At 37.8% G+C, this 16,090-nt stretch overlaps 2 protein-coding genes and 1 pseudogene across 4 annotated transcripts in view; 2 read left to right on the top strand and 1 right to left on the bottom strand.

Moving 5' to 3' along the window:
- Positions 1-15,008, bottom strand: part of TPR (translocated promoter region, nuclear basket protein) — a 64,072-nt gene extending 49,064 nt beyond the window's left edge. The window contains exons 1-13 of the mRNA XM_006060530.4: positions 14,859-15,008; positions 14,176-14,484; positions 12,575-12,679; positions 9,294-9,367; positions 7,028-7,124; positions 5,920-6,023; positions 5,412-5,576; positions 4,577-4,669; positions 4,067-4,147; positions 3,899-3,986; positions 3,013-3,153; positions 2,584-2,675; positions 2,136-2,333 (exon numbers count right to left, since the gene is read on the bottom strand). Of these exons, the coding sequence (XP_006060592.4) occupies positions 2,136-2,333; positions 2,584-2,675; positions 3,013-3,153; positions 3,899-3,986; positions 4,067-4,147; positions 4,577-4,669; positions 5,412-5,576; positions 5,920-6,023; positions 7,028-7,124; positions 9,294-9,367; positions 12,575-12,679; positions 14,176-14,484; positions 14,859-14,928 (1,617 nt within the window). The 5' untranslated portion in view covers positions 14,929-15,008. The remainder of the gene's footprint in view (positions 1-2,135; positions 2,334-2,583; positions 2,676-3,012; positions 3,154-3,898; positions 3,987-4,066; positions 4,148-4,576; positions 4,670-5,411; positions 5,577-5,919; positions 6,024-7,027; positions 7,125-9,293; positions 9,368-12,574; positions 12,680-14,175; positions 14,485-14,858) is intronic.
- On the top strand, positions 1,475-1,863 carry LOC112585048 (annotated as a pseudogene).
- A 101-nt stretch (positions 15,009-15,109) lies between the features above and the next one.
- The window catches only part of ODR4 (odr-4 GPCR localization factor homolog), a 36,655-nt gene continuing 35,674 nt past the window's right edge, over positions 15,110-16,090 (top strand). For 2 of the 3 annotated variants that reach the window (XM_025285470.3, XM_006060527.4), the window contains exon 1: positions 15,110-15,260. The gene's annotated coding sequence lies outside the window, so the exon portion shown is untranslated. The remainder of the gene's footprint in view (positions 15,261-16,090) is intronic. The other variant, XM_025285471.3, reaches the window with a different exon arrangement.

The raw sequence follows: 16,090 nt of genomic DNA, 5'->3' as shown, positions 1-16,090 counted from the left end.
GAAGATTTGGCTACAAAAAAAGATACTGAAATTATTTTTAAAGCTTTTGGAAGTTATGAAAAAAGTCTGTATTTACTACTGTACCTGCACATTAGTGATGAATTAACAGGTTTTCCCACAGTGAACAGCCGCTATTACCTGATTCTTAAGCCCTCCACTTTACTGCCTCCTCAGACAATAAGCTTCAGGTAAAATGCTCACTTTCAACAGTGAGAAAGTCAAGGAGATCCAAAGGACCTCTTTTTAAACCACACCAGAGGGGCAGGGGTGTGTCTTAATGCCCCATATTCTCCCAAGGCAAGACTGCTAGACATAATTTGATTTAGGAAAAAGAGACCGTTAAGACACAACACACCCTGATTTAAACTGACATCTAAAATGTAATAACAACAGCAATTAAAGTTTAAATCAAATTAAGGACACATTTGGGCTTCCCTGGTGGCTCAGATGGTAAAGAATCTGCCTGCAATACAGAAGCCTTGGGTTCGATCCCTGGGGTCAGGAAGATCCTCTGGAAAAGGTTAATGACTACCCACTCCAGTATTCTTGCCTGGAGAATTCCATGAACAGAGGAGCCTGGTGGGCTACTGTCCATGGGGTCATAAACAGCTGGGCAGATTGAGTGACTAACACACACACACACACACACACACACAACACAGAGATGCATTTATACTATTTAGCACATACAAATTGATTTAACCGATTTCCTTCAATAAAATTTGTTTAATAACTCTCAAAGATTTCTCAGTAATATTAACAGCTGTATCTTGATAAAAAACAACATTGTGTACGTGTGCATGCTAAGTTGCTTCAGTCGTGTCCAACTCTTTGCGACTCTATGGACTGTAGCCCACTAGGCTCCTCTGTCCATGGGATTCTCCAGGCAAGAATACTGGAGTGGGTTGCCATGCCATTCTCTAGGGAATCTTCCCAACCCAGGGATTGAACCCGCATCTCTTACGTATCCTGCATTGACAGGCAGGTTCTTTACCACTAGCACCACCTGGGAAGCCAGCATACAAATACTATTCTTAAACCAATATCTATTAAAAAGGAATCTAAAGAAATAAAGAATATTCTCAAACTTCCTTGGTACTTCTAATACACAGAGGAACAGTAACAAAATAATGTATATAAAGATTTGCCAAATTGTGAAATGATATTTTTATAAAGGAGTTCTTTTCAACGAACAGTACTATCATATCCAGACAGAATATCAGAACTGCCTGACAAAAAATGATCATTGCTAAATTTAGAAAGGTTCTATTACAAAAAGAGAGTGTGGCTATTTATCATCCACTAGAGAACCCTACAGAAAACATCCCAAATGTATTAAAAAATGCTAAAGGTTTTCAATGCTTGCTGAATAAAGATAAAACACTTTGCAATTAGAGATGTTTAATAATGTAATGACAAACTTTAAAATATATAATTACCCTACCACTGACTTCTGTGTTGTTGGGTGTTGTCATTATAGACATGCCTGAACCGGCTAAGTCTGCTCCTGCCCCTAAAAAGGGCTCTAAAAAAGCTGTGACCAAGGCCTAGAAGAAGGATGGCAAGAAGCGCAAGCGCAGCCGCAAGGAGAGCTACTCCATGTACGTGTAAAAGGTGCTGAAGCAAGTCCATCCGGACACCGGCATCTCGTCCAAGGCCATGGGAAGCATGAACTCCTTTGTCAACGACATTTTCGAGTGCATCGCTGGTGAGGCATCGCGCCTGGCGCATTACAACAAGCACTCGACTATCACATCCAGGGAGATCCAGACCGCAGTGCGCTTGCTGCTACCTGGGGAGCTGGCCAAGCATGCCGTGTCCGAGGGCACTAAGGCTGTCACCAAGTATACCAGCTCCAAGTAAATATAATATGCCTAGCCGCTATTAACGGAGAAGGCAATGGCATCCCACTCCAGTACTCTTGCCTGGAAAATCCCATGGATGGAAGAGGGCCTGGTGGGCTGTAGTCCTTGGGGTTGCTAAGAGTCGGACATGACTGAGCGACTTCACTTTCTACCACTGAAAAAGCAATTAGCTTTTGAGGTAAATTCTTTATTTCTAAGAAAGAACCATCCTACGTAGTTAATTATTTCTATGTATTTTTTCTACAGTTAAAATTTTGGAATGGAACCAACCTTCATGGCTTGTTCAAGCTTAACGGATAAACTTGCCACAGCTTTCTGTGCACGCTCATACTCCTCACGTTGGCGTTTCAAAATTGGTGCTTTGGCTTCCACTTCTTTCACTATTTCATCTAGATACTTATTAATTCTTTTGTTTTCTAGTTTCTCCAAAAGCAGCTGATCCTGAGTTTCCACATAAGCATTATACAGCTGAAAGAAGAGAGATCATTTCAAATGCAAGCATAATATAGCCTGTATAGCTTCTTTACAAACATTCATCCAGCAATTACACAAGATGGAAATGTTTACTATATGTTGCATAGAACCAGGAACCAAGAAAGCCTTCCCTAAAACGATACATTAATCATGAAACAACAATAATAAATTTTGGGGGGAGTAAGAGTCAGAGAGGTCTAAACACTTTTTGCTGATGGAAAACAAGCTTTGAGCTCCTTCTTACCTCAGTTAACTTCATGCCAGGTTTCACTATCTTAGCTACAGCGGCTGCAGTGGGAGACATGGCTGCAAGCTCTTCTTCAGATAAGATGGCCCCTGTGCCAACACACAGAAATCTAGTATACTTCTGGAAAATTTCAAACTAAAGCCACTAACGTTTCTTACAAAACAAGCAAAAAGTGACACCTACTGTACATTATGCATAAATTCCTACAAAGACTTTAAAATATGACAACAAATAATCATTTAACACAATTTAAAAAACCATGCAGCGTTAATAGTTAAAACTATTCCAGAAACTAACACACAGTCATCTGTGATCAAATGGTACTTACACCTGACAATAAGAAACACTATTAGTGATGTTAAGTGAGGACTACGTAGGAAAGTTCTAGTATTTCTAGCCTTTAATAAGCCGTCTATTAACCCATACCTTTACGTTTTGTGGCAGAAAGCAGGTCATTTGCATTCTCTAATTCCTTCTCTAATTTCCTTATTTTCTCAAGCATTTCTTTTTCCATTCGATCTTTAGATTCTTCCACCTCTATGATATGTTCTTGAAATCCTTTACTGGCTAACAACATGATAGAGACAGAATAACCAAAAACATAATTAAAATCTTTGAGTTTATAAAATAGAATAGTCATTATTTTTCCCTTCAACAGACAATATTAAATTCTACAGGTGCTGTGGTTGATAGTTATTACTCAATGGAAGCTCTTAATGTACTTATAATTCCTGAGGTGTGTGGTCTAGTGAATCCATTTTTTCTTTGCTATCTCTCTTGTAAAAGTGGGAAACTAGGGGAACTCAAACTATAAAACAGTGGCTCTAAGTAACACTTTGGCTTAATCTGATCTTAGATGTTTAGAACACAAGAAATAACTGGGAAAGATCATACATAAATAACTTACATTAAAAAAAAAGCAAGTATAGAAGAAAACCAAAGACTTTAAAATACACTTTATAACTTAAAAAATAATACTTACTTATGGATTAAGACAGTACCCAAACTATAAACTAGTATGTATTAATATTTATCAAAGTAAATGTTTCAAAAATGGAAGAAAAACTTCCTATTAGAAATCAGAACACATATAAGGCTATTAGATGCAAAAAACAGAAAAACATTAGCTACCTATGTTTTCAAATATACTATTTGCTGAAACAGAATTTAAAATTTGATCTACGCATCTTTCTTATATATCAAATTTTGTCCCTAGTAAGTTAATCTGATCTCTAAATCTACACAAGGGTAAAGAAAACAGTACCTTCTATCTAAAAATAGGAACAATCTTCCCATAATTGAAAAGTCTTACCTTCACCAGTTGACTTCAAAAGTCTGTGTAGCTGGTCCACTGCTCGGGTCAGTTCATTGCTCTTTGCCTCCGAATCATCAGCAGCACTCTAAAATTTAATCTTAAAAAAGTTACCCAATGTCCATTAATGCAACATTAGGGCACGAAAATGTATGGTAAAGTACTTACCTTATAAAGGTTAGAGAGTTTTATGTGAGCATTTAATTCATTGTGGAATTTCTCTTCCATACTAGCCTGCTGTTCCTTGGCCTGAAAAAAACAAAACACCAAAAAAACAATTACAAGAGTCTCATTTGAACTGAATTTAGAATGCTTACCAAATGCCAAGATAAAAAATTCAGTTTTGAAAGTAGAGGTAAAGATTAAAACACCACTACAATTAAAATCAGTTGTCATGATAGGGATGAATTACCTTAAGGATAAAATGTTTGATATTTTTACCTTAAAGCAGAGTAGTTAAATGTCATTAAAATTAACCATACTTATTTTTAGATAGTACTTCAGGTGTGGTATACAACTGATTCTAGTGATTTTAGCCTAACTACAATATTTAAAAGTGTTCTAGATACTTTATGGTGTTAGGAACAGTGCAAAACATGTAATTATTTTACAAATTAACAGGTTCTGGAGTGTTACAATATTTTCGTAAAAAAGACATTTTTAAAAGGTCAACTATACCTCTTTCAGTTTGGTCAACAGATCCTCTACATGCTTTTGAAGATTCTCATTTGATGCTTTCAGGCCATTCATCTGTTCTTCCATTCTAGAAACCTAGAAACAAAAATGCAGAGTTAGGTGGGGGGTGGAGGTGGTAGTGGATACTGTATTAACTGAAATTAATTTGATACAAAGTTTCACTGCCAAGTAAAAGCTAAATAATCCCCACCTACCAAAAAAGCATTTTATAGGACCTCCCTGGTGGCCCAGTGGTTAACAATCCACCTGCCAGTGCAGGGGACACAGGTTTGATCCCTGGTGTAGAAGGACTCCACATGCCATGTGGCTGCTAAGCCTACAGGCCGCAACTACTGAGCTGACATTCTAGAGCCTGTGAGCTGCAAGCAGAGAGTGGCCCCCACAAGTTGCAACTAGGGAAAGCCTGCTTGCAACAATGAAAACCTAGCATTCCCCAAAATAAATAATTATTTAAAAAAAAAGCATTTTATATAAACTATGAATGCTTAAGAAAATGAAAAATAGCAGCTCACACAAGAACACGTTTGGATTTAGCTTACAGAATCTAACCACCACTTCTTAAACATGTATCTTAGGAAAGATACACTATAAGGCAGAAGACATTATCAAAATTCATCAAAGAATATCTTAAGTTCTTTATTTAAATGCAATTGGTTAATTTTTGAGGCCAATTGTTTATGTGTTATATCCTCCACATTTGAATCACTAATCTTACAAAATATTTAATTTGGTATTCCACTAAATAAATTTTTATAAGTTGGCACACAAACATAAGTTGTAACCAACAACTTACATTTTGGTAAGTTTACTAACTTACCTCCTCTTTTTTGTTTTCAAGATTACATTTAAGCTCTAGAATTTCATTTCCTTTTTCTCTGCCGAGAGCCAGAAGTTCATCAGTTTTGGTTTTCAACTCTGTATTGAGCCAAGTATTCTGATTATGTAACAACTCCTTTTCTTGCTCCAAGCGCTTTTCTCGATACTAAGGAAATCGAGAAAAAAAGGTTTATGGGGAAAGATTAATATATGGTTATTCAAAAGATTTTGTGTGTAGCTAAGGGACAAAAGCAGAATTTTATTTTACAACAGAAATCAGTATTTGCATGCATTCTTAACAGAAAACAGAACCAGATAAACACTATATGAAATTTAAATACCCCATAAACAAAATAGTTCAATCAAAATTGTCTTAAAACTTAATCCCGATATTAAAAAAATATAGCTTTTAATTACTTTATAGATAATTTGCCTATATTTAAATTATAATTTAGGTGAGTATAAAGCAAATGTTGTATTTTGTGCATTAGAAATTACTTGTTTCTCACCTTAACAGAAACATCAGAAGCTTGAAGTTCATCCAGTTTTAACTGAAGCTCACCCTTTGTTGCATTGCTTTCCTTCAGTTTTTCATTTAGACGTTTAAAATCCTCTAGAAAGGTCAGAAGAGAAAGGGAAAATGATTAATGCTCAGAGGAACCAAATATCAAAAATGCATCTCTAGGAATATAAATATCCAATATAAGTAGTTCTCAATTCTATTTTAACTTGCTTCTGCCATGCTTAATCACGAATTTAATTTTAAATGAAGCCAAATTCATGCATCCAACCAAATATGCAAATTATACTGGTTATTTTAAATACAAAATGTAAAGTTAAATATACAATATTACATTAATTTCCTCATATTAACCAAAAATTTATTAAAAATTCACAAATTAGCCATTTCTTAAGTTAAAAAGCAAGTATATATATCAAAAATTTATACTCAAAACCAGCCAGGATATACATGTAATTTTTCTTATATTCCTTACATGCATGTTTTTATGAGAAAACTTAATTTTACCTACCCACTAGTTGATCCAAAGTAACCTTTTTTCTGAGCCTAGTTACTGAATTGACTATTATTGTTGGGTAAAATAAATATTTATTCTTTCTTTGGCAGAAATAAAATTTCTCAAAACTCTTAGAAAAAGGACCCAAAGGGAACTGGATACCACTGAACTGCTTAAGAGTCACATTCATTTAAATACATCAACTATATTATATTGTATATTCTTGCTTCTTAATTCCTTCGATCTGCCCTTTCAAATATGGGCTCTCCTTTTAGGTCCCTAAATTGTATGCTTGTGGACAGCAAGATGCCTGTACAAAATGAAGACATTCAGCCTCTACAACCAAACATCTAAACAAGTTCCCAATTTCGATACTATAAACCATATCGTGGTACATAAACCTTGGTCCAAATTCTGAGATGTTTTTCATTTGTGTATTTGTCTGTAGCATTCTTTAAGTACTTAGAATGATCTGATACATTACTCTGAAATCTACTATGAGCTATGACAAACACCAGCCAATAGAAATGGACTGGGCATTAAATCTTAGCTCTATTAGAAGAGAAGAGTGAAGTTAGAAGTTAAAGGTACTTCTTCATACCTGTTATATATTCAAGTTCTTGAGATAGTCTCTCATTGGTTCTAATTAAGTCTCTTTTCTCAGCTTCCAATTCTTCCTTCGTCCTTGTAAACTGGCTCTGTCACATAAAGGAATAAGCATAATATATTTAAATAAGAAAATCAAATTGATCAATTATAAAGAAATGAACATGGAATTGGCATTTTAATTATCATTAGCTGTGATTTAAATTTGCTTGATTTTCTTCCTCATGGCTTATACATCAAAATGTTTAAAAATTACCCATAATCTCAATACTTCGGTTCATATTCTAGATTTTTTACATTACTTTTCCTAGATTCACAAAAATAATCTCCAACCTGGATGGGAGAGGAGTTTGGGGAAGAATGGCTACATGTGTATGTATGGCTGGATTCCTACACTATTTACCTGAAAATACCACAATATTGTTTGTTAATCGGCTATATTCCAAAACAAAATAAAAAGTTAAAAAAAAAATTTCTCATGTCACTTTCTAATCACTTGGAAGTGTCATATAATTATATAATTACTTCAACAGGCCTTTATAGGAAACTTGATTTACTTCTAATTTTTCTGTCATAAAACTGACAACTATCACTGTATCCTGGTTCAAATTATTTCTCAAGAAATAGGCCCAGAAATGGAATTACTTAAAACCCTTAATATATTTTGACAAATTACTTTGTAGCAAGACAATGGCAATTTATAGACTTTTAAGTCATAACTGCCTATCTCAAGCCACTTATGACAGAACTGAAGATTATGCTTTAAAAACCAACAGAGAAAAAAAGAAAAACCAATGTTAACATGGGGAAGTGAAAAATAATTATATCCTGTTACATTATCTGCATTTTCCTGATTATGAGTGAAGCAGAATAACATTGGCTATTTGTACAGATTCCTATGTTTTTAAAAACTCCCTTGCCCATTTCCCGCCTTGAATGGTTTTCTTAAAATTTTAAAGTAGTCATGTATTAAATATATATATATAGTCATATTTTTAATGAGAAAATACTTTTTGGTGATTCTGTTTGTTCTTTGTATGTAGAAAATTTTACATTTCTATTGAATCAAGTCTATCACTCTTTCCCACAATAAATACTTTCTGTATGTATTTCTTAACCTCAAATCAAAAGCAAATTTTTTTTTTTTTGGCATGATAGATTTATTTTTTTGTTGTTCTTCAATTTTATTTTTAAACTTTACATAATTGTATTAGTTTTGCCAAATATCAAAATGAATCCGCCACAGATATACATGTGTTCCCCATCCTGAACCCTCCTTCCTCCTCCCTCCCCATTCCATCCCTCTGGGTCGTCCCAGTGCACCAGCCCCAAGCATCCAGTATCGTGCATCGAACCTGGACTGGCAACTCGTTTCATACATGATATTTTACATGTTTCAATGCCATTCTCCCAAATCTTCCCACCCTCTCCCTCTCCTACAGAGTCCATAAGACTGTTCTATACATCAGTGTCTCTTTTGCTGTCTCGTACACAGGGTTATTGTTACCATCTTTCTAAATTCCATATATATGCGTTAGTATACTGCATGAAATGATTATCAGTGTAGATTCACCCATATCCCCAACTGCACTGAAATACTTGAAATAATGCCTGGGCAACAGTAAGCATTAAATAGGTAATTTCTAAAAGAATGGTAGGTAAGTAGGTGAGTAGGTGGATGGATATAGATAGATCTATGAACGCCTGGGCTTCCCTGGTGGCTCAGATGGTAAAGAATCTGCCTGCAATGTGGGAGACCTGGGTTCGACCTCTGGGTTGGGAAGATCCCCTGGAGGAGGGCATGGCAACTCACTCCAGTATTCTTGCCTGGAGAATCCCCATGGACAGAGGAGCCTGGTGGGCTACAGTCCATGTGGTCACAAAGAGTAGGAGGCAACGGAGCAACTAGGCACATACAGCCTGAATGTCTACCCTACTTACAAATTTATGGCATTTTAGTTACAATGCAAAAAAACACCCTTTTTAAAAATCATGACTTAAGAGCTACATAGCTAATAACAAATGTGTTTTTTTTTCATATCAAATACTCATATTTTCCAATAAGTAAAAAGAATGTCCAATTAATTACAACATAAAATCCCACTAAGAAATTTATATATACACATTTTTGTTAGTAGCTTCTTCTAATTGAACATATTTCATCTTCCCACTGATTAAATGAACAATAAGCACAATCAGAACAGAAAAATTCCTCAAGTATCATGTTCACAATTAGCTTTATTCACAGGAATAACTATTACCTGAATGGCAATATTGCGATCCTGAGCAACTTCAAGTTCCTTATTTTTCTCGGTAAGTGCCTTCAACTGACTGTCTGGATAAAAGGAATTTTATGAATGTCACACACGTAAGCTTAAAACCTGCAATGACAGCTTTTATTCAACTGTCACCCATACACCCTTTGAAATTAAGAAACTGAGTTTCAGAAAGGTTGAGTTGTACAACACTGCATTTCAAATTCTTAAGTACAACCCAAATTTACTGCATTTCTAGTACAACTTTTTAAATATGCTACCCTGTCTCCAAAATCATATGTGCAATCATTTTAGCCAACATTCTTAGGAGAAAGTATTTGCAATTACTCATTTCCTTATTTTTCAATGACATCTTCTAAGTCAATCATAAAAAACTGAACTATATTTACAAATTTAAAAATTAAGTACAAAAAGACAAAAATCAAGACACCAAATAATATTTAAACCACATAAAGTGTGTACAGAATACATCCCAATAACAGATAATTGTAATTCAGCTGGTTTATGGCCTTAAAAAGAGCTATACTTAATACTGAATTTTTAGTCCTAGGATCTCCACCTATAATGTATTACCTCCCCTTATAGTTTCTCTTTTAAATGTTATGTCGATAATCAGGAAGAATACACTTTCTGAAATTTTCTTCCACTAAAACACATATTATGTACTAGTGATTTAATGAGCAATTATTACTTTTTCCAAGTTAAACTGGCTTATTAAAAGAAAAAAAATTCTGCTAATTTAGTCTAGATTTTCTATATAGTTTTAATGCTATTTACAGCTTTCTAAACTTACAAATTCAGAATAACATACAAAAAAAAAACTGTACACCCAGCAAAGTGTGTCTATCTAAATTTATCCCCATCTTCTCCTCCCTCTCCCCTTTCCAGATTTCATATAAGAAGCTGTGATCAGTTATTTTCTTGAAATTTTTTAGCACTACTGCTCTACAAACCTTTTATTTTCTATGCCAAGATAAAACAATGTACAGGTGATGAGTCACATGCAGCTACTCAATAACTATTTATATTCTCATTACAAATGTATACATACCATCGTATGTATACATCATGTTTTAAAAATGAGATGTGCCAAAATTAGCCAAAAAGAATTTCAACTCAAATATATAGCCAGTAGGCATGGACTCAGCTAAGAAGACTGATACTTCACTTTTCTCTTATTAGCTTCTTGCATTCCCAAATTAAAATCCAGCTGTATCCAGTAATAAATATTATGATGTCCCTACTCTCCAATCCCAAAGAAAGGCAATGCCAAAGAATGCTCAAACTACCGCACTATTGCACTCATCTCACATGCTAGTAAAGTAATGCTCAAAATTCTCCAAGCCAGGCTTCAGCAATACGTGAACCGTGAACTTCCTGATGTTCAAGCTGGTTTTAGAAAAGGCAGAGGAACCAGAGATCAAATTGCCAACATCTGCTGGATCATGGAAAAAGCAAGAGAGTTCCAGAAAAACATCTATTTCTGCTTTATTGACTATGCCAAAGCCTTTGACTGTGTGGATCACAATAAACTGTGGAAAATTTTGAAAGAGATGGGAATACCAGACCACCTGACCTGCCTCTTGAGAAATCTGTATGCAGGTCAGGAAGCAACAGTTAGAACTGGACATGGAACAACAGACTGGTTCCAAATAGGAAAAGGAGTACGTCAAGTCTGTATATTATCACCCTGCTTATTTAACTTATATGCAGAGTGCATCATGAGAAACGCTGGACTGGAAGAAACACAAGCTGGAATCAAGACTGCCAGGAGAAATATCAATAACCTCAGATATGCAGATGACACCACCCTTATGGCAGAAAAGTGAAGAGGAACTCAAAAAGACTCTTTATGAAAGTAAAAGTGGAGAGTGAAAAAGTTGGCTTAAAGCTCAACATTCAGAAAATGAAGATCATGGCATCTGGTCCCATCACTTCATGGGAAATAGATGGGGAAACAGTGGAAACAGTGTCTGACTTTATTTTTTGGGGCTCCAAAATCACTGCAGATGGTGACTGCAGCCATGAAATTAAAAGACGCTTACTCCTTGGAAGGAAAGTTATGACCAACCTAGATAGCATATGCAAAAGCAGAGACATTACTTTGCCAACAAAGGTCCGTCTAGTCAAGGCTATGGTTTTTCCTGTGGTCATGTATGGATGTGAGAGTTGGACTGTGAAGAAGGCTGAGCGCCAAAGAATTGATGCTTTTGAACTGTGGTGTTAGAGAAGACTCTTGAGAGTCCCTTGGACTGCAAGGAGATCCAACCAGTCCATTCTAAAGGAGATCAGCCCTGGGTGTTCTTTGGAAGGAATGATGCTAAAGCTGAAACTCCAGTACTTTGGCCACCTCATGCGAAGAGTTGACCCATTGGAAAAGACTCTGATGCTGGGAGGGATTGGGGGCAGGAGGAGAAGAGGATGACAGAGGATGAGATGGCTGGATGGCATCACTGACTTGATGGACGTGAGTCTGAGTGAACTCTGGGAGTTTGTGATGGACAGGGAGGCCTGGCGTGCTGCGATTCACGGGGTCGCAAAGAGTAGGACACGACTGAGCGACTGAACTGAACTCTATAAAGATCTTCCTACATTTGCTTTTTTTCTACTGCAAACAAAGCACATAAAACAGATCATCTTTCAGATCTTATGTATTTTCAGGACTTGCAGCAGCAGCAGCAGTAATGTAAGAAAACTTATGAAGAAAACTGGCTGCTCAGCTTTCAAGGAAATTACACCTTAAAGCGGAAATTACACCTTAAAGCAGAAATTACATCCTTAGATTTATAAATATTTATAAAAATTATAATGAGAGTTAAAACACAAATATTATAATGGAACTAATAGGCTTTAATTTTTCAACATAAAAATAATTAAGTCACTCTCTTTACTTTTTCAGTTGCATAGTGCTTTAGCCTTTTCAAAATGCGTTGATACTCACCTCACTGGACATATACAGCTGTTGGAAGTAGACAGACAAGCGGTCCTAGCCATTTTGTAAACAATAAACACTATCACGATTTATATGACAAAAGAGCTTTTAACAGCAGTCAGAACTAGAACCCACACCTCCTGACCAACAAGCCCTGTACTCTTTGAATGTCTTTACCGCTGAATGAAAAAAAAAAAATCCTAATATTACCATAAATTAAAATAAGGACAATCAATATTTTCATATACAGTAATTAAATATTTTCAAAGCGTCTAAAGGAGTAGCCGACCTCAATACTCCCAAGAATATTAGAAAGACATAACTAAATACTTACTGAGCTTCTCTAGCTCAAGCCGCAAGCTTTGACACTCTCGGGTTTCATTCACAAGTCTCTCCTGACTGTGGGACAGTCTCTTCTCAATCTCAAAGTACTGTTGTTCTACAAATGATCAGAGGAAAAAAAGAAAAAATCAAACACACACATGTACACTGTCAACATTGCTACTCATTCTTAATAACCTTGATTTTAAGATTTAGGACATAATATTGGAACCCACACTTCATATAAGAGCAAATCTGAGTAAAGACAAATAGCCAGTACGGTAAAGGACTTCAATGCAACAGTTCCAGCTAACTTATACATATATGACAAAAGAAAATAAAGCCTGAATGGGGTTTTAACAAATAATTTTTATGTTTATTCCACAAGATTACAAATTCCTCAAGGCTGGCAACATGTTTTATTTATCATGGTATTTCCCCCCCACATCAATTGACTTCTTAGCATAAAGCAAACTCCCCCCAAAATAATAATAATTAAATGGGAAAAAAAATCATTTAGGTTAATAACTGCTTTGTTTTAAAAAGGCTTGTATTAAAATAGCCAAAATAACACCCAAACATACAAAATTACTAAATTTATGCAAAAATATTTGTTAACTTTCCAAGGGAAGCAACTGATAACTTAAAAGTATCAGTCACATAGAAGTCATTCAATATTTATTTTGTAAATTAACAAATACAATGCAGTGTACTATATTCAGTGTTGGGATTCAGATAATTTTCAACATCAATTCTGCCTGACAATTACAACTGTTTTGTTTTTTTAAACGAAAACTTACTTAAGGAGTTTCAATCCACTTAGCAAAACCAGTTACAATCCCCACCCCAACCTACCCCCAGAAAACTGGTAAACCAAGACACACAAACGGTTTAATTTTCAACATCAATTCTGTATCGACATATTACCACCGGTAATTACTATGATCTTAATCTTTCCTAAACGTTGTTCAAGTCACTATGTCAGGAACTTTCTTATGTGTGGGTTTACTACAGGTATTTGTAAACAGATCTTAATATATTTTCTATCAAACTTCAATTTTTAGAGAGAAGTAAGATATATTAAACATACTGCACGTCTACTGTGCTTCCAGCGCTGTCTCAGGCACCTACTCGTTTTTTGTACATTTAGTTCATCACCGGACCAAAGCGACACAGTCAGAACAAATGCAGGAAGTTATCAATTAGACATAGGCCTCTGAACATAGACTACTAGAAAACAGCAAAAACTACTGTGATTTAACGTGCAACATAAAGACAGGCTTAGAAGAGTCAAGAGTCGCACACTCTCAGAGACGAGTAAATAGACTCAAATCACCACGATGGGTTTGCTGGACATCGTTCGTTAGGTTTTCCCAAATGCGACCACTCTAATTACAAACAAAAGGAAACTCCACGTAGAGTCAGGTTTTAAAAACAAAAAAGCTCTTTCGTATCAAACCGAGAGGGCGTGTAGTTGAGAGAAGGCCTACGGTGCCCACTGAGGAGAAGCGATGCTACCAGGGAAGCTGTGGGCACAGCGAGCTTGCAAGGGGAGACCAGCCATCGCTGTGGAGTCGGGCCCAGAAACAAGGGCGGGAAGAGCGCCGCACTTACCGCTCTCCACCTTAAATTTCTCGTGCCTCCCCTTCAGGCCGTCGATCTCGGACTGCTGGTCAGCAAGGAACTTCTCAAGTTTGTTCTGGACGGACTTAGGCAGCTTGTTCAGCTCCGTGCGCTCCAGGACCTGCTGCAACACCGCCGCCATGTCGACTGGGCCGGGAACCGCGGCGGCAGCGGTCGACGCGGCAGAAACGGCAAAGAAAGGCGAAGACCCAGAGGACCCAGAAGTCTGGGCGGCCGCCTCGACCTCCTCACTCGGTAGCTCGCGCGCGCCCGCCCGCCGGAGACTCCCGCGGCGAGACCCTGGGAAATAGAACTCTGTGTTAGCCGCGGCACTAGACGCGCCCAGCGCCCGCGCTCGCAGTGCGCGCGCAGCCGCCGGAAGCAGTGCACCCTGGGAATCCGAGTTCAGAGGCAGCCTCTGACCCTGTCTTGCGGGCCGCTATCCGGCTTTCTCTCACCCTCCTCTCCGCCCAGCTTCAAGCCGCGCAGGCTTCTGGGAAACGTAGTTTTTTTTCCAATCCCTTCCGTCAGTCCTATTCCGCACCACCCATTCCGCTTCCTTCTTTCACCCCCGGCCCCCGACTCTCGCCTGCGCGTGGACCACTCCTCCGCGAGGTGGCGCCACATCGTACTCGTTAACCCACGTTCCTCCCCGAAGAGCAAGGCAATCTTACCGTCAAAGCTTCGGGATGTCATGGGTCGTCCTCTTTGGCGGTTTCTAGACACTGAGCCACTAGAGGGCATCGGTCTTGGCAGGGCCGGACAGCAGGCGCTGGACCACTGCCACGCTCTCAATGGCGCCCAGAAGGGGGCGGGGTGGCGACCGCAGTAGCTTTGGCTGAGATGCTGAAGTAAAAGCTTGGTGGGGACGGGGGGGGGAGGGGGGCGCAGCTTGCGTCATCAATTCGCGCCACCTGACTCCAGAGACCCCGGGTTTCGGGAAGTCCGTCGCTTTCTGATGAATTCACTGACTGTGGACTTGGGACCGGACGGGCATCTGGTTCCTGGAGACTTATACTTACACGCTCACCCCCTCCTCAGGTTGTCTGACAGTTCGGTGCATAGTCTGAGTACAGGTGAGTCAGCTTGAGGGTGGAATTCATGTGTGTGTGTGTAATGTGTGCACTCGGACACAGAGCTGCCTTTTCAAGGAGGAAAAGAAAGGGACAGATTGTAGGAAACATATGGACGGACGCTTCTACACAACACAGATCCAGTTTTGAGACTTGTCTTACTTAGGTGCTTTTGTTTGTTTTCGGTGGCAGGGGTGGGTAACAGTGATTTAGCAGAAATGTAAGGAGTTCCGTTTAATTTCCAGGAAGAAACCAAGTGGAGTTTAAGTGTCGCTTTTATTTGTATGTTTTAAGGTAACGTTGCGGAAAATGTTGCCTTGTGTTTATATTGTTAAATTGAAAAACTATCGGAACAGAAATTTTTAAACACATTCTTAAAAACCATCCTGACAGCGTAACAGAGTTTCCAGATTGTAATTCGATGGCTTCTAAGCTGAATCTGGGAATTGTTTCATGTTCGATTATTCTTGAAAAGAATTTGCTAAATTCTTTACTGAAAATGAAGCATTCCTAATGTAGCCCTCCCACCTTTGAAAATACCAGAAAGGAGCTTCATTCGGATTTCTTTCCCCTCAAATATTCTGTGTGTGTTAGTCACTCAGTCTTGTCTGACTCTTTGTGACCCAATGAACTGTAGCCCACCAGGCTCCTCTGTCCATGGAATTCTCCAGGCAATAATACTGGAGTGGGTTGCCATTTCCTCTTTCAGGGGATCTACCCGACCCAGGGATCGAACCCTGGTCTCCTGCATTGCCGGCAGATTCTTTTCTATCTGAGCCACCAAGGAAACCTTAAAATATTCTATATAAGACACTTTAAATAAGGTTACTGGT

Source organism: Bubalus bubalis, chromosome 5, assembly GCF_019923935.1.
Source record: "Bubalus bubalis isolate 160015118507 breed Murrah chromosome 5, NDDB_SH_1, whole genome shotgun sequence".
NCBI classification, from domain to species: domain Eukaryota; kingdom Metazoa; phylum Chordata; class Mammalia; order Artiodactyla; family Bovidae; genus Bubalus; species Bubalus bubalis.
Note: the sequence above shows the minus strand (reverse complement) of the source record. Positions and strands in the feature narration are given on the sequence as shown.